At 37.4% G+C, this 17,866-nt stretch overlaps 1 protein-coding gene across 4 annotated transcripts in view; it reads left to right on the plus strand.

The window, feature by feature from the left end:
- DROSHA (drosha ribonuclease III) overlaps positions 1-17,866 on the plus strand; it is a 125,783-nt gene that overhangs the window by 46,279 nt on the left and 61,638 nt on the right. For all 4 annotated transcript variants that reach the window (XM_082620682.1, XM_082620685.1, XM_082620683.1 and 1 more), the window contains 3 exons: positions 10,205-10,374; positions 14,682-14,806; positions 16,414-16,513. In XM_082620682.1, the coding sequence (XP_082476808.1) occupies positions 10,205-10,374; positions 14,682-14,806; positions 16,414-16,513 (395 nt within the window). The remainder of the gene's footprint in view (positions 1-10,204; positions 10,375-14,681; positions 14,807-16,413; positions 16,514-17,866) is intronic.

Raw genomic sequence — 17,866 nt, forward strand, 5'->3', positions numbered from 1 at the left:
ATATGATGTTATATGTCAGTTATATCTCAATAAAGCTGAAAAAAAATGGTTAAGATGGTAAATTTTATAATATGTTTTTTATCAAAAACAAATATTAAATCTTTAAAAAGTGACAACAGGTCAGAAGTAGAGTTGGAATGTTACTGACTAGTGGACCTAGATACCAGAAAACAGTTTTTTGATAACAGATACAATTTAGAATACTAAGCCAAGCAAAGGGAAATTTACCTCTGTGAAAAAGAAAATTAAGTTTAAAAGTAGAAAAAGGTTAAGGATTTTAAAAATCAGTATTTCCTACATTTTCTAAAATGACATGCTTTATGAGTATAATTAAATTTTTTTAATTTTAAAAACTGAAATAGGGGCCTCCCTCCCTGGTGGCGCAGTGGTTGAGAGTCCGCCTGCCGATGCAGGGGATATGGGTTCGTGCCCTGGTCTGGGAGGATCCCATATGCCGCGGAGCGGCTGGGCCCGTAGCAGCTGGGCCCGTGAGCCATGGCCACTGAGCCTGCGCATCCGGAGCCTGTGCTCCGCAGCGGGAGAGGCCACAACAGTGAGAGGCCCGCGTACCGCAAAAAAAAAAAAAAAAAAAACTGAAATAGTTTGTGTCTCTAACTCCTCAAGTTTATATAATACTACTTAAGTTTGGCTTTCTAAAATTACAATGTAAGATTCAAATTAATCAGTTCTTAAAAGGCTTAACTTATTAGCTTCTTCTGTCACTATTCAATTAAGAAACTTCATCATAATTGTTGGTGCCACGGGGTTGAAACTGTCAAAGTTTTATAAAGGAAGATAGTGGTTATGTGATTAGTTAAAAAATACAGTATGTATATAAAATTTTAAGCAGAAATTTCATTCTATTTGTATTCTATTTGGTATAGCACACTCTTCCTGAATTTCTTTGGGAAACAGTAACCTTTGATTATTATCTCCACTGAGACTGTCAGAGATTATAAATATTAGAGGACATTGACCAGTCTGCACATACTTCCTAAAATAACAAAAGATAGCAAGCAAGGTTGAAATTTAAACCACCTGTCATTTAATTTGGAGTTTTAGAAAACTTCACTGAAACTCACCTCAGAACTTCATGTAAAGTTTGATGAAACTGGTTAGGTAAATCCTACCAAAAACAAAGGATAAACATTAGCTCAGTTTTATTCCCATGTAAATTTATTTTCAGATTTATATCTACTAAAACAGGAAAAATGTTATCTATTCAATGTACTGTAACCAGAACTTTTGTAGAAATTAAGGGAGACATCAAATAACTGATATCCTAAATAGTAAAATGCATCAATGGGATTTTGAGAGCAAACTTCTTAGGGTCACTACAAGTTATAATATTTTTACTAAGATGTCATTTTCCAATTATTTTTTGCCTTTCTATACTTAGGACATTAAATTTTTAAAGTTCATTAACCTATAACTACTTTATCCAAGTTTACTGCAAGAAACTTTAGGTTTCTTCTATTATACAAAGCCTTTATGTTATATTTTACCAGTACTAACACTATGGAGAGAGTTAATGTCATTATCACATAAAATATATCTTACAATTGTTTACTCAATAGTTACAGCAGAATTTCAAAAGGTGTCCTTACTTCAACTAGAATTATCTTCTTATCAGTTCTCAGATCATCTCCAAACATTTGTAGTTTGTTCTATTTTGTCGCTCTTAGTAGAAACTCTTTAAAAACTGCTATCTGAGACTGATAAGGAAATACATGGAAGCTTGATTCTGAAAGGAAACATATTTAACACTTTTATTTTCAACCAGTTATATACACATCAATATTATACGTATGTACATAATATACATATACATTAATGAATACATTTACATATGCATGAAGGAGCACACAATATTGTAGACTGTTTTTAATTAGGCAGAACAGTTCAAATTTAAAATAGAATATTCATTTCAAAAGACAAAAGTCACTATGAACAACAGTAACTTTTCTGTACCAATGAATGTAATACGGAGTTAACTGATTTCAGAACACAGCTGTTAGTAAAAAAGTCATACAATTAGTAAAAATATTTATGACTTTGCCTACACAGTGAAGATTCTCCCAATTAGTGCATGACTATAAATGAGCTGTTTTCAATAGTAATAAGTTTTAATTTAATTTAATAATAAGTTTTGGGCTTCCCTGGTGGCACAGTGGTTAAGAATCCACCTGTGCTCTGGAGCCCGCAAGCTGTGCTCCGCAACAAGAGAAACCACCGGAGTGAGAAGCCTGCGCACTGCAATGTAGAGTAGCCCCCGCTCTCTGCAACTAGAGAAAGCCTGCGTGCAGCAACGAAGACCCAACGCAGCCAAAAATAAATACACAAATAAATTTATTTTTTTTTAAAAAAGCAAAACCCTGAAAGATATAGAAAAATGCCTAATGTGTAAAATGCATTTTGGTATTGGACAGCAAATTATGGTTGATTCATTTTTCACAATGTGACTTCACTGAAAATCTTTAGAAAATGATGAGTTCAAAAGGAAAATACATTTTGATATATATTTTCATTTTTTTCTGTTCATAACTTTTTTGCATAGTGGTCATCATACTGATAAATGTTTTGCATCCTAATTTTTAATAATTCATCAAGCAGGCAGTTTTTTTTTTTTTTTTTTTTTTTTGCAGTATGCGGGCCTCTTACTGCTGCGGCCCCTCCCACTGCGGAGCACAGCCTCCGGACGCGCAGGCCCAGCGGCCATGGCTCACGGGCTCAGCCGCTCCGCGGCATGTGAGATCCTCTCGGACCAGGGCACGAACCCGTGTCCCCTGCATCGGCAGGCGGTCCCCCAACCACTGCGCCACCAGGGAAGCCCCAGGCAGATATTTTTAAAGATCGTGATATGTAGTACCAAATTTCTTGTCAAAAGAATCATATCAGTTTATGCTGCCATGAAAAATGCATTATTCGTCTTCTTCACGTTTTGGACTTTCCTTCCTTCCTCCATCCCTCCCTTCCTTCCTCCCTCCCTCCGTTCCAACTGTAGCTCTGTGAGGCTAAGGAGTAAACAGTCTGTCTTTTATCACTACCAACATACTACTAAGTGGTGCATAGCAGGGGCTCAGTAGATACTTGTTTACTGACTTTATTTAATTGGTCATAATAGTGTCTTAGTAAAATATTCATGTATTTCGTTACTAATAAGAGTGAGTGTGTTTTTCAAACATTCTTTGGTATTGTCTCTCATTTTTAAAAAGTAAACCTTTGATTGAGGTAGAACGCAAATACTGAAAAGTGCACATATCATACATGAAAGACTCAATGAATTTTCACAAAGTGAATATGACTGTGTACTCAGCACCCGGCTCAAGATTACCAGCATCCAAGAGCCCCTTTCCAGTCACTACCCAGCCCCTCAAGGTAGCCTCTATTCTGGCTTGAAAATACCATGTATTATTTTTAACTGTTTCTGAATTATAAAAACTAGAATTGTATATTCTTTTTTGTTTCTGTTTTCTTCTGTATTATATTTTTGAAATACCTATTGTCACAGTTAACTGTAGCTGACTCATTCTCATTGCTGTATAGTATTATATGGTATGACTAAATTAAAGTGTATTTAACCTGTCTGTGATTAATGGACATTTGCATGTTTTCAGTTTTTGACTCTTTCAGATAGCATACATGTGTTCACCAAACACTTGTACATGCCTTTTGGTGAGCATATATTTATGCTTTTCTATAGTGAATATATACCTAGGAGCAGAAATTCTGGATGTGTTTATATTAAGCTTTGTAGATACTTCCAAACAGTTTTCCAAAGTGATTGTACCATTTTACCGTCCCACCTGCAATATATATGAGAGTTCAAGTTAGTCCACATTTGCACCAACACTTGGCATTTTTTTTTCTTTTTCAAGTTAGCCATTCTGATGAGTATTCAGAGGTATAACATTATGGTTTTAATTTTCATTTCCCTAATGACTAATGAAATGGAGCACCATTTCATATATTGACCATTTGGATGTTGTCTTTTGAAGTGCCTGTTCAAGTCTTTAGCTCATTTTTCTGTTGGGTTATGTCTTCCTTTTTTCTCATTTACTTGTAGGTATTTCTTATATATACTCTATGTGAGTCTTTTGTCAGATATATATATTGCCTGTACCTTCTCTCTGATTGCTTTTTCACCATCTTAATGGTGATTTTTGGTGAATAGAAATTCTTTATTTTAATGTAGTCCAATTTACATATTTACCCTTTTTGCTTGGAGCCTTTTGTATCTTAATTTTGAAAACTTTGCCTACTCCAGGCTCATCAAGATACTCTTCTATATTTTCTACAAATTTAGGTCTATAACGTCTCAAATTTGTTTTTACAAATGGTATGAGATATGGGTCAATATTCATTATTTTCAGTATGACATCCAGTTGACCCAGCACCATTTTTTGAAAAGACCATTCTTTCTTCACAGAATTGAAGTGTTACCTTGCCCTTAATTATGTCGACTCTGTGTGTGTGTTTGTGTGTGTGTGCGTGCGCACAAACAGTACAAAAGTGTATGAAGTAAAAAAGTGAACACCCCCTTCTAGACATGTGAAAATGAATAGGTGCTATAAATGGTTTGATTTGTATTTGTTTTAACCTGTGCAGAGAGAATTATGCTTTTTTCTTTAAGTGGGATAACACTAAATATGTTACACAACTTGACCTTTTACTCAGCTGTTTCGGACATCCTCTATATAAATACATTGCCTCAGTCTTTAACATCTGCATGGCATTCCATAGTATGAATGGACGTTAACTTTTCTGGCAGTTCCTCTAGTCATGAGTATTTTGGAGGTCTCTATTTTTCCTCCATTACATATAAATACTTCAGGAATAGTCTTGTGTATCTATCCTTTTGCATTTGTGTGAGTGTTTCTACAAGGTAGGGTTCTAGAAGTGAAATTATTTAAGACAGTACGCACATTTTAAATTTGAAAAGAGTTGGCCAAGTTTTCTCTAGAAGGGACATAGTTGGTAGTTCTAACCAACATTTTTAACAGTACCCTTTTTCTGTACATCTGCCAACAGTGGATATTACTAGTCATTTGATAGGTAAAAAGTCATCTCATTATTATTATTTGCATCTTACTTGAACTCCTGTGAGAATGAGCAGCTTTTATATAGTATTACATGGTCCTCTCATTCTCATTTGCTTTTTGTTTGTATCAATTTATTATACTATGTAACTGAAAGTTTATCAGTCATTCCAGTTTCTCTCTAGTTCCTCAGTTGACCTGCTTTGAAGACAGCTGTCTCAATTGCTTTATACAAATTTATCCAAAGTTAAGCTTATAGTTTAAACCAAGGATTATTCAGTGCAGGCCAGTTTACCAGAAGTCAAATCACAGAACAACCAGTTTATTGATATTTTAAGAGTTTTCTCAAATTTTTGTTTCTTTCCTATCCCTGCCTCTACCTGTAGTAGCCAAATAGTTGATATGAGCTCTCCTAGAGCCACTTTAAGGTTTTATCCTGACTGTAGTCAGGGCTGGGGCAGGGCATAATTCAGGTTAGGAAGGCTGCAGTTACGGGAAAGCCTGTTCATTGTTTATATCATTGCTGTAGTAAAGCTTTGAGAATCCTGAATCAATTTTGCAAATCAGTTATATAGCAGACTGATTTTTGGAGAAGTAATTCTTTAGGTATGGCTGACAGAGGGCCAGAGGGTGGGAGAGTATATCAAAATTCCCAGGAGGGAAGTGTAGTTTGGATAAAACATCAATTGATATAGCATCTTAATATAACTTTGTATTTGGAAAGTTTAGAAAATGCTGTGTTGTTAATACAAATTTTCAAAACTTAAGATTATACAAAGGTGTCTTAGCAGGAATATACAGGAGACATGGTAATGAAGTTATAGTTATTCTCAGTGTAAGGAAAGAGGAAGGTATTTTTATATTTCTTAAAATTGAGTGTTACAGTCTTGAGAAATACTTATTTAACCAGCTGTATTCTTTTAAATTTTATTTTATTTTTTTTGGCTGCATTGGGTCTTCGTTGTGGTGCGCGGGCTTCTCACTGTGGTGGCTCCTCTTGTTGCAGAGCACGGGCTCTAGAGCGCAGGCTCAGTAGTTGTGGCTCGCGGGCTCCAGAGCGCAGGCTCAGTAGTTGTGGCACATGGGCTTAGTTGCTCCGCAGCATGTGGGATCTTCCCCGGACCAGGGCTTGAACCCGTGTCCCCTGCATTGGCAGGCGGACTCTTACCCACTGTGCCACCAGGGAAGTCCCCCAGCTGTATTCTTAACACAAATTCCCTAACAAATTGCCCCTCCCCCCAATAGCCATATAAATAATCAAGCAATATAAACTGAGAGAATTGGGTCTCTAAGAAACAGTTTATAAAGTCTGTCAGTTCATTAATGACTGTCCAGATTCATTCCCCGAAACACAAACTCCAGTTCTTCCCGAATAATGAGCCGTTGTCACGGTTGCAGTCCCAGTGCTGGCAGAATTCCTGCTAACCTTAGCTTACCCACTCTCATTTCTCATTTATATCATGTCCTATTTATCTCAGCCAATGAGATAAAGATTACTTCCTAGCCCTCAGTGACATAGTTCCATAAATCCCCAACATAAACATGAAGCAAAGCAGACAAACCAAAAGAGCCAATTCATTAACATTAGTAAATTCATGGCAGTCTGCGAGCAAGTGGCCACATTATTTATCCGCTTCAGAAAGTCATTCCACAAATATTCCTGGAGTGTCTTTTTTTGCCCTGCTGGGTGTGAGGGATGCAGCCCTTGCCCCGTGGGCTCTGCAGGACTTTCTAGTCATGTCTACTTTTCCTTATATTTCCGTAAGGATTTCACTTCAGGTTATCTGTCCTGAGTTTCTACTTTTTCACATTGGTAAATATCTATCTTTTTAGATTTTAGTTGCTATTTAAAATATTTAGCAGATTTCAACATGGATTTACAGTTTCTCCTTCAGCATTACCAATTTTGCACCTGATGTGTGTATGTTTTTTAAAAAATTATTTCTAGTTCTGTGCTGCTGTAAAACTCTCCTCCCTCATCAGCAGCTTTGCACCTAATCTAGGTAGATGCGTTCTCATAAGCATTCAGTGGCTTTCCTTCTTTCTCTCACAGGTATTCTTCTCCTAAATTGAGCGGTGCCCTTGGATTGTAGGTTTAAGTGTTACCCCCTCCCACTAGCTCTTTGAGTTTTTTATTGTTTTCACTTAAATTCAACGCCCCTACTCCTTTTCACTTTTATTTGAAGTGCCCTGAAGTCAGCCACTTGTAACTGCTTGTGGGGAGATTCTGGCGCCAGTTTGTATACCTGGAGTTGCATATCTTTTCTCCTTCCACCAGGCACCAACCTCCCCAAATAAAATCTGAATGTTTTTTTCTAATCCTTGCAACAAAACAACACTCTGCTTATAGTATCCTAGACTCCTGATGTATCCTTATAGGCTTACAGTGCTTTTTAGTAATCTTAACAAATATAATGATTACAATCTAAATACTATTTTACTCTTTCCTTGGTGCCTAGAATCTCGTTAGTGTGGCAGTTCTTCTCGGGGCTCTCCAGGTTTTCTTTATCCCTGCTGCTCTGTATGTGGACATGTGCAAGTGTAAGTCAACTTACTCTGACTTGAAGAGTTCTCTTGTCCACCTGCTCACTTCAGGCCCCCCTAGAAGCAGAGATTACCGTGGGCTCAGACGGACAGGTAGGCATTATGACTATGCTGGGCTCCATAGCAAAGAGGGGAACATCACTGATTGAGAAAGACATGTCACGTGCAGGCAGATTAAAATTTCTATTGAGACAGACTGAGAAATATGCCCTTAACCATGGAAATTTGTTAATCAAAGGTGACTCCTGGGTTTAAGGCAGATGTTTTGTAATGAGGCATAAAAGATTTTTACTGCTGTGAGCAATAATATAAAGGGTAGGTAGAACATGTCCTCATGTGGGTTGATTGTATTTTGTACTTTAGTTACTTCTTAGACAGTTATTTTTTTTAAGAGACTCTGTGTCTTTAAGAGAGCTCTGTTTTCAGAATGTTATCTGCAAAGATTCCTCTAGGAACAGTTGTGATGAGTCATCATTAGCCAACTTGCTTCTTGAAGGCCTAGAGCTTGTGTTTTGGTTTGTTTTTTCTTTTTCCGTAATTGCTACATGGGACCGCTCATAGTGCCTGGCACATGATGGTGGAAACCATGCTCCCGTCTGAGAGTCAGATCCAGAGCGCTTCCCGCGCTCTGTAAAGCTCGGCGAGATCTGACTTCCCTGCCGCCTCCCCCACGCTCTCCTCCTCCTCACTCCATCCACGCCGGCCTCTTGGCACTTCCTGGAACACGTCAATCCCACTCCACCTTAGGGCTTTTGCTGTGTTTTCTACCCAAGACACCCTGCTCCCAGGTAGCCTCAAGGGGCTCCTCCGCTTCTGTCAAGTCTTTGCTCACATGACACCTCTTCAAAGATGCCTTTCCTGACCACCCTTTTATGTGCAGTTGCCCAGTTTGATCCTTATTCATAGCGGTCATCTCTGATCTATTATTATGTAGTTGTTTTTTCTTGTATCTTTCCCTCCACTGGAATATAAGGTTTTTTTTTTTTTTTTTTCCAGAAGATGTTGGGGGTAGGAGTTTATTAATTGATTTATTTAACTTCGCTGTGTCGGGTCTTCGTTTCTGTGCGAGGGCTTTCTCTAGTTGTGGCAAGCGGGGGCCACTCTTCATCGCGGTGCACGGGCCTCTCACTATCTATCGCGGCCTCTCTTGTTGCGGAGCGCAGGCTCCAGACGCGCAGGCTCAGTAGTTGTGGCTCACGGGCCTAGTTGCTCCGTGGTATGTGGGATCCTCCCAGACCAGGGCTCGAACCCGTGTCCCCTGCATTAGCAGGCAGATTCTCAACCACTGCACCACCGGGGAAGCCCATAAGGGGTTTTGGCTATTTAACACAGCTGTGTTTCCTAGGCCTGCTACATGATAGGTGCTTGGTAATTATTGAATGAATGAATGCATATTTAGATTAATGAATGAATGCATTCCTACATATATAGTGGCCCTGTAGCAGCAATGCCATCTAATTCCAGAGCAGCATCTGAGATAGAAAGACACAGATCAAAAAGAAATTTTGATCCTTACTGTCTTCTCTCTTAGATGTGTAGGCTTAAGTTCTTAGCCCATAGCAACTTGAATTAAAATCTTTTATCTTCTTCCATTTTCTAGCATCCCAGATTCCTTGGCTGCCATGAACTCTTCTATCTAGCACAAATAGGACCCCCTCGTTTATTCCTGCCCATCTCCACCATCTTGGTCCCCTTGTTTCTCCATGAAGTGTTTGGTCCTATACCACTGTTCGCAGCATGTCTCATGACCTGGGGAGGGTAGTTATTGTTCTCTACACCTTCAGGGCTCTTGTCCCTCCTTTGGGTGGGACTAGGCAGAGAAAAGGTGGTTGTACATGCTGGTCAAGAAGCTAAGCCCAAAGAGAAGGCAGAAGCCTGTGAATCTGAAATTAATGCTCACATTAGATCAATGTCTTTGATTCATCAAGGACCAGATTAATTGATTTTTTCCAAGGTGCTTTATTTATGTTCTTTGTTGTTTTTATCCTCTGTACTTGGTAATATATGCTTCTGTAAGTCTCAGAGTACTTGGTATTTTCTCCATGTACTAACTCCGTAATGATCCTCATGGTATTAGTACAAGCTCTTTAGCTCGATTCCTCATGGCAGGTGCAGCACATTAGCACCAAAAAACTAGGCCATAATGCAACAATAGCTTACTGAAAACATCCATAAATATCTCATAAAAGCTTAGAATTTCCTTAAATCAGTAACATCACTGTCAAAGAGCTTTCATCTGTTACCCTGTAAAGAGCATTAAAATACTTAAAACGTAACACGGTTCTGTATATTATAAACTGTGGCCTTTACATTAGGTGGTTTTAAATTTATTTAGGTAGGCACCTTTTTTATATTCCTACCTTACATATGGGCCTTTTATCATTTATAATGCTGTTGTTGCCATTTTAGTAAATAAGATAGTTTATGAGCACCGTTCATCAGTGAAACACATGGCTTTCCTATTATTTAGCACCTGGTTAAACAAAGGTTTAACGATGTAAATTCTGTACTACCTTTTTAAAAATGCTCTCTTCTCATTGTCTTGTTTTTCCTTATTGGGTGGATGACTGGCTGTTAATTGAGTAGGCTTATTTTTCCCTCTCTCTCCACTGTCACCTAAGACGGAGGAAAGGAAGTACTGTCCATGCACCAGATCCTCCTTTACTTATTACGGTGTAGCAAAGCCCTGGTTCCTGAAGAGGAGATTGCCAATATGCTTCAGTGGGAAGAACTTGAGTGGCAGAAATATGCGGAAGAATGCAAAGGCATGATTGTTACCAACCCTGGGACGGTATGTGCTGGTGTTGACAGTCAGAGACTGAATCACCTTCATTTCAGGTTTGAGTGTTTTGCAGAAACGATAACAGAACATTTTTAAAGATTTAAGTACTCATTGCTTCTTGTTCTTTGAGTAATTTTTTCCTTTAAATATTTAGTAAATAAGAAAAATATCATGTAGGCATATTTAGTAGTAATTTCATCTGCTTAGTAAATTTATTCTGATTATTATGGAGAATTTTGAAGTTTTTAGATATGTTCAGATCTAATTTTTTGCTGAGTATAAAAGTAATATGTCTTCACTACAGAAAATTAGGAAAATAGAAAAACGGCCCAATGAAGATAAAAATTACCCATAGTTCCATTCTCCAGAGATGATACTATTCACTTTTCTAGTTTCTTTAGAATAGACATGTTTCATATTGTTTTGAAACAAAATTGGCATCATACTGTTAAATATTAACATTCAGACCTTTTCCTTCTTATCCTCCTCCAGGAACAACCACCCCAAAGTTGTTACTTTTCCTTAGTCTTAAATCTCTTTAGGCGTGTAATAAAAAAAAGTCCCTAAGTTATTTAATTAACCCCCTGTTATTGGGCACCTAGGTTGCTTCCAGATTTTTGCTATAACAAATAATGCTGTGTTGAATTTGTATATATGTGTGTAAACATGTATACATATGTATGTATTTATCTTTGAATGTGTCCATTTAATTCCTTAAGGTATGCACATTTTGAAGGCTTTTGGTACATGTTATAAATTACCTTCCAGAGGGTTGTAGAATTTGCACTCTGACAAGGAGTATATGAGATTGCCCATTCCTTCATACGGTTATACTAGTTTAACAGAAAACTTTGTCAATTTGGTAGGAAAAAAATTGATACTATTTAGTTCAGTTTTCTGTTTATTTTGGTTTCTAGCAAAAATTGATATTTTAAATGTTATTGACCTTTAAAGTTTTTTTTCTGATAATGGCTTATCAGTATCCTTTGTCTAACTTTCTTTTGTGGTTTTTGTCCTTTTTTATTGATTCTTTGCCATAATTGTTACAAATATTTCCCATTTTATTCATTTTGTTTCTTAAATTTTTGGCTTTAAAATTTGCTTCTAATGTTTATTTTGAGGTAAAAATATAAAAATCAAAGCAGAGAATTAATAGATAAGTAGTTTTCTCTTACAAAGAATATGCTGTTTTATATATTTATTAAAAAATTGTTTTGTCTAAAATGTTATTTCATAAAATAGTTATATATTGGCATCTTATCAGGATAAAGTTTTCCAAAAGTGGAGAATTAAAATACTTCTATGTAAAGAAACAGAATAGTCTATTTAAACAAAGCTGTTGTTTTTAAAAGGCTGCCAAATTGTTTAATAGCCTTGATTCATAAAAATAAAAACTCTGGATCAACTTGTTGTAGCATGACAGTAACATCTGCACAAGCAAAATGTTGCTATTTGCAAATCAAATATTCCAACTAATACTGATTATTTTAAACAAATCTAGAAAGTGAAAGTTTAATAAAACATATTTAAACATTAAACTCGTTTAAAACTAAAAGAGTTACACAATTTTTACTGTTATATTGTTTAGCCACACAAAAAATTATTAAAGTAACTTTAAAAGAAGTATACAAGTCATAGTACTATGTAGGTGTGACTCTGGACTTAATTTTTCTTTGAACAGTTGCACAAATTTACATTTCTTCTGTCAGTTTTACAGTTGGGTCAGAGGATGCGTGGGTGTGATGGTGGTGGGAGACGTGCCTTTTCACCTTGGTAGGTCTGCTTGAAGAATCCCATGATTTACTGTGGAAACACTTTCATCCTGGGGCTTTCTTCCAATAGCCTGGTTAAAATTTCCTAAGATCCTAGGATCAGTTGGAGAGCTTTTGAAAATATAAGAATGCCCTGATGCACGCCACCCCATATGCTCCACGTAATGGGGTTCAAAGATGTGTAGTTTAAAAAAATAATCCCCAGTTGCTTCTGGTTCACTCCTTGCTTGTTTTGGAGCCAATGGCATAGAAGATATTTACTCCATTACCATGATCATCGTTCAACTCAGTTGTTGAGGGACTACTACATGAGCCAGGTGCTAGTGAAGTATATAGATTATATATGTTGCTTGTCCAGCTGCAAACTCACAGCATATCCATATGAAAGGAGTTTGTGATGAATTATTGAATCAATGGACCAATCTGAAAAAGCCGGTCAGGAAAGCTTGTAGTTTTTGGTGAGATCACTGGGCTGGGCTGCCAGGCATTCTTCATAAACATTCTACTGTGGTATTTAAGGAATCAAGAAATTGTATAAATTATTGGCACAATTGAATGTACATACTTGAGATGGTATATGGCCAGTTTTAAAGATAATAAGGAAACCACAGGTTAGGGTGAAGGGTTTATGTTGGAAAGTAATTGGAAATAAATTAAGAAAGCTAAGTTTGGGTGCCAAGCTTAGGGACATGTTGAAGTTAATTATTTTTTTTTCTTTTTTTAGTATTTAGTATTTAGTCTTAGTGTAAAGGAGAAAAATATTCTGAAAACTCAGTATAATAAAACATGCTTTCATTATATCCTTTTGAGAATAGGGCAGAATAGACATGGCACCACATTTCATCCTCTGCAGTACTTGCTTTGGAAGATTGCCCAATGGTAAGGATATTGGGGAATTTATTAAAATTTCCAAACCATTATGGTCACATTAAGTACTTTATTGCTGCAGAACTTAGGAGAATTAATCTCCCTCCCTAGGTACTTTGCCTCTGCTGGGGAATACTTTGGTCTTTGGCGAGAATGTTTTTTATTCTTCTACAAAAATGGTGTGATAGATACTGTAGGGTGTGTCCAAAGTCTAGAACTTATTTCATCCCCTCCCCCTATAAATTACAGCTACTATAGATATTTTAAATCACTGTTTCCTCTGTTGATACCATAGCATGGTATTTAAAATCATGAAAACATGAATACTTCACTAGCATTTTTCTGTGGTGCAATCCCTCTTTTAAAAATGAATTCTGCTGCTTTGATGCATAAAATATTGGAAACAATTCTTAGACCCAAATAACATGTTGCTACTGTTGATGGCCATTTAAATAATTTTATCTTAGGTTTTCTGTGACCAAAATCTTCTCCAATTATTAATTTTGAGAGCAGAGGTCAACTTTTCAAGATGCTAGTAAAATTTTAACTGTTAAATGACATTGAAATATTCTTTAAAAACTGAAGTCTAAGTTGTTTTTTCACTAATGTGATGAATTTACACAAATCTTTTTACTTTGTCACCAACTTGTATTTGTCAGATGGCTGACCAGGACTACGGTTGTGGGTAGGGTAACCAGCTTGTCCCAGTTGCTGGGGGCTTTTCCAGTTTTAACATTGAAACCCCTGTGTCCTGGACAAACAAGTCATAGTTGTTGGGCATAGCTGTTCAACAGAATGAAGCTTATTGGCCTCCATGGGGATCAACTCTATAGCCTTGGCTCTAAAGCAACTGCGCCAAAGACCCCACAATCTCTTAGTAAGAATTTAGTTTCTAATTAGGGACTGCCCTGAGCATTGAGTATAAGCAAGGAGGTTGCTAAAGGATACTCTCTGTGATTTTACCATCTTTTCACAAACTTAAGCTTTCAAGATGAAAGATATTTTATAAATGGATCCTCATACTTAAGTAACTTAAGAAGGAACCAGCTGTTCACTTCTTTTTTTATTAGACGGGAAAAAAAAAGACATATGAAGCTCTCTATTAAAATTTAATAATGGCCTACATGGACATAATAAGAGAAGCTTAACTATTTGGTCTTTGTACCACCATACCTTTTAATTTAAAGGTATAGGATTAAAGGAATACACAAGGTACACAGAGAACTAATGGGGGAAAAATTATATAGAGGCATCTGTCTGTGCCTCCTGAGTAGAAATAAGCTATTCATTTGAAATGTGAAATTAAAGCAGAATAAGCCAGCATATCTCTTTCTGGTCATGTGGAAAACTTCCTCTGTGCCTTTGGAGAGGTTAAGGAAAAGTTACATCTGCCTAAGTGTCCTTTCAAAAGTTTAATTGTTAAAGGTTTCTATGTGGATGGCAAACAAGGACAAAATCATTGTTCCTGATGCCAAATGGCACAGACTCACTCATAGGGATGACATTATAGTTTTTATATAGTTTAGCTGCTATGATTGAAGGGTTTTTAAATGACATTTTCCCTTTGGGGATGAGGCTTTCCTAGGGAAAAATCCGATTACTTTCTTCCCTACTTAGATTAAAGACAATACTTAAAGAATTCTTAAGGGAACAAATGGCTTTGATTTTTCTCTCTAGAAACCAAGCTCTGTCCGCATCGATCAACTGGATCGTGAACAGTTCAACCCCGATGTGATTACTTTTCCTATTATCGTCCACTTTGGGATACGCCCTGCACAGTTGAGTTATGCTGGAGACCCACAGTAAGATATTTTTCAGTGTTTGTCTTAGCCAATTTCACCTTCTACTAACAGCTGAATTAGCGAGGAATCCCCTTTAGTGGGTTTTTTCTTTTTAAAAATTAAGACCTGAAATGAGCCATGTTTCCAAATTTAGGTTACCAAAGGAAGCAGGTTTTGGTAGCTCCTGAAGAATTATGTTCTCTACATGTTTGACTGCAGGAAATTATTATTCAATAGATTATCCTTGGCAGTCTTGGTCAATATGAGTCCTGTATTGTTTTTAACCTTTAAGGAACTTTTTCTTTATCCATCATTATAGTACTTACTGTTATGATTCTTTTTTATTTTTTTCAGTGCCCTCTAGAGGAAAGTAGCACCATGTTGGTTCTTAGCACTGCCACACTGACTCAGAGTTCTGTTTTTTGGGGACATCTTAGTAAGAGCCCAACATCCCATGCAAAGTCAAGGGTTGTATTAGAAGGAGAAGCCATGACTTCTAACTCTTAGAATTGATGTTACTTTCCAACTGGCATGTTAGTGTTTTGCTGGGAGAAAACGAAGATGTCTGGGAATGGAAATAGTACCATTATATTCTTCAGGAGTGTTTGGATTCTCTACCTTGTTAAACAAACAAACCGCCTCCTGATTTAATTTTTTTAAAGGATTCATAATGGGAGAAAAGGGCATGGGAGATTTTCAATTCATTAATCCAATTCTGGCTGATATATTAGAAGAGGCTAAAGGGTTTTGTTCTTTTTTTCCCCCCTTTGGATAAAAGTATGAAGCAGTGAACCAGGCACTGTGTAAGTACTTCTTTCTTTCCTCCATTCTCTAAAAAAATGTTATCAAAAAGGAGACACCCAGCTAAGGCCAAGAAAGGAGCAGTTTCAGTATGACAGAAAATCTTTGGAAAGTCCCTTCTTTTCAGAAAAGTGTTAGTAGAATGTGATTAGGCTCTCATGGACTCTCAGATGGCAGGAGTGTGAATGGATAGAAGACTTCATATTCTCTTCATTTTCAGGATGCTTTAACTGTGATCCAGGTTATAACATATTTGGCTACAAATATGCTTATTTTTGTCATGGCATATACAAATTGATATATACCATTTGTCTTTTTTCCCTTCCCAGTGGAAAAATGGATGTCCGTAGCTATGTAGCTTGGGTATTGTCTCAAAGGGGGTTCTCTTTTCTAATACTCTCCAACTTTTACTTTCAGTGAAGGCATTTTGGACATGGACAGTATCTTTATTAAGTAAGAGGTCTTTCAACAAACATCAGAAAACACATATTTAAATAAAATGTGTTACTTTCAAAGAGGTAACAATGAGAAACCATACATGTTTCTATCGGTTTTTGTGTGTCTCCCTAGGAATTTTTTCCAGAGAGATTCATCTGTATAGTGACACCTCATTTTCAACCCATGTAGGCAGCAGTCAACTTAATAAGGTCATCCTGCTCCTCAGCACCCCCCAGATCACATCCTTCCTTAGAATGAAGGTCTGCTACCATTAAGGATATTCACAAGAATACATTTATGATTGAGCAGGCCTGTTAGAACACCTGGCTTTATTGCACTTTAGATTTGCCTTCTTTTTGTCTGAGGTGTCTGTCTGTCCTTTTCCTTAGGTACCAGAAACTGTGGAAGAGTTACGTAAAACTTCGCCACCTCCTAGCAAATAGCCCTAAAGTCAAACAAACTGACAAGCAGAAGCTGGCACAGAGGGAGGTCGGTATTGGACCCTGTTCTCCTGTGACTAATGGTGATGCACTTCAGGTTTATTTGAGATTGTTTTTACACCAAACTTCTAGAATAAGATGGAAAGAAACTTTAAAAAAATCACACTTTAGGGCTTTCTTGGTGGGGCAGTGGTTGAGAGTCCGCCTGCTGATGCAGGGGACACGGGTTCATGCCCCGGTCCAGGAAGATCCCACATGCCGTGGAGCGTCTAGGCCCGTGAGCCATGGCCGCTGAGCCTGCGTGTCCGGAGCCTGTGCTCCGCAACGGGAGAGGCCACAACAGTGAGAGGTCCGCGTACCGCAAAAAAAAAAAAAAAATCACACTTTATTCCCCTCCTCATCTTAGTATGCTGATTGATTTTTTTCATCTTTTAGTAGCTAAGGGACCATTTTCTCCACCTAAAAAGGCCAGTTTTTTAAAGAAAGTTGGGAATAAATATAGCTTCTATAGAAGTTAAAGTTTAAAACGTGCTGGATCAGCCTTTTATCATTAATTAGGCTGCACATAGTATTACTTATTCAAATTTCGTGGTCTTAAGCTTGTAAAAGATTGGCTTCCATATGTCTGTTAGTTTGGTAAGGTGAACTGATTTTCTAAGGTTTTATATCCCAGATCCATATTTCTTTACTAATGGGTAGTATTATCTGTATTCTAGGATCATTTGTGTTTTAGTTTTAATTTTAAGAATAAATGGATTCAGTATCAACATAAATTTTGTCTCAGTAAGGTTTTATTCTGTTGCCACAGTGTAAGAGCAAGGTGGGGTTTTTTTTGTTTGTTTTTTAAAAGTATTTATTTATTTATTTTGGCTGCACCAGGTCTTGGTTGCGGCACACGGGATCCTCATTGTGGCATGCAGGATCTTTAGTTGCGGCATGCAGACTCTTAGTTGTTGCATGCAGACTTCTTAGCCGCGGCATGCAGACTCTTAGTTGAGGCATGCATGCGGGATCTAGTTCCCCAACCAGGGATCGAACCCAGGCCGCCTGCATTGGGAGCACAGAGTCTTAGCCACTGGACCACCAGGGAAGTCCCAAGAGCAAGGTTTTGAAGCTGGCAAAAGTGTTTGAATTCTGACCTCATCACTTTCTGTGACTTAGTCAGCTTCATCATAAAGGACAGAACCAAGGCCAAGAGAGGCTGACTGAGATGTCCCTCTGTTGGTGCACCCAGGGAAAAAGGTGGTTGTATGGACTTGGAAATACTCCATTTAACTTTCCTCCAGTGGTATTGGCCTGTAGTAGGAACTTAATCAATGGTGCAGCTGGTGGTGGTGGTTCCTGTTGTAATGACGAATTCCTATGAGATTTTTATTGAATAAGCGTCCAAGTATAAAATTAT

The sequence above is a fragment of the Mesoplodon mirus genome, assembly GCF_964341445.2.
Source record: "Mesoplodon mirus genome assembly, chromosome: 5".
NCBI lineage: Eukaryota > Metazoa > Chordata > Mammalia > Artiodactyla > Ziphiidae > Mesoplodon > Mesoplodon mirus.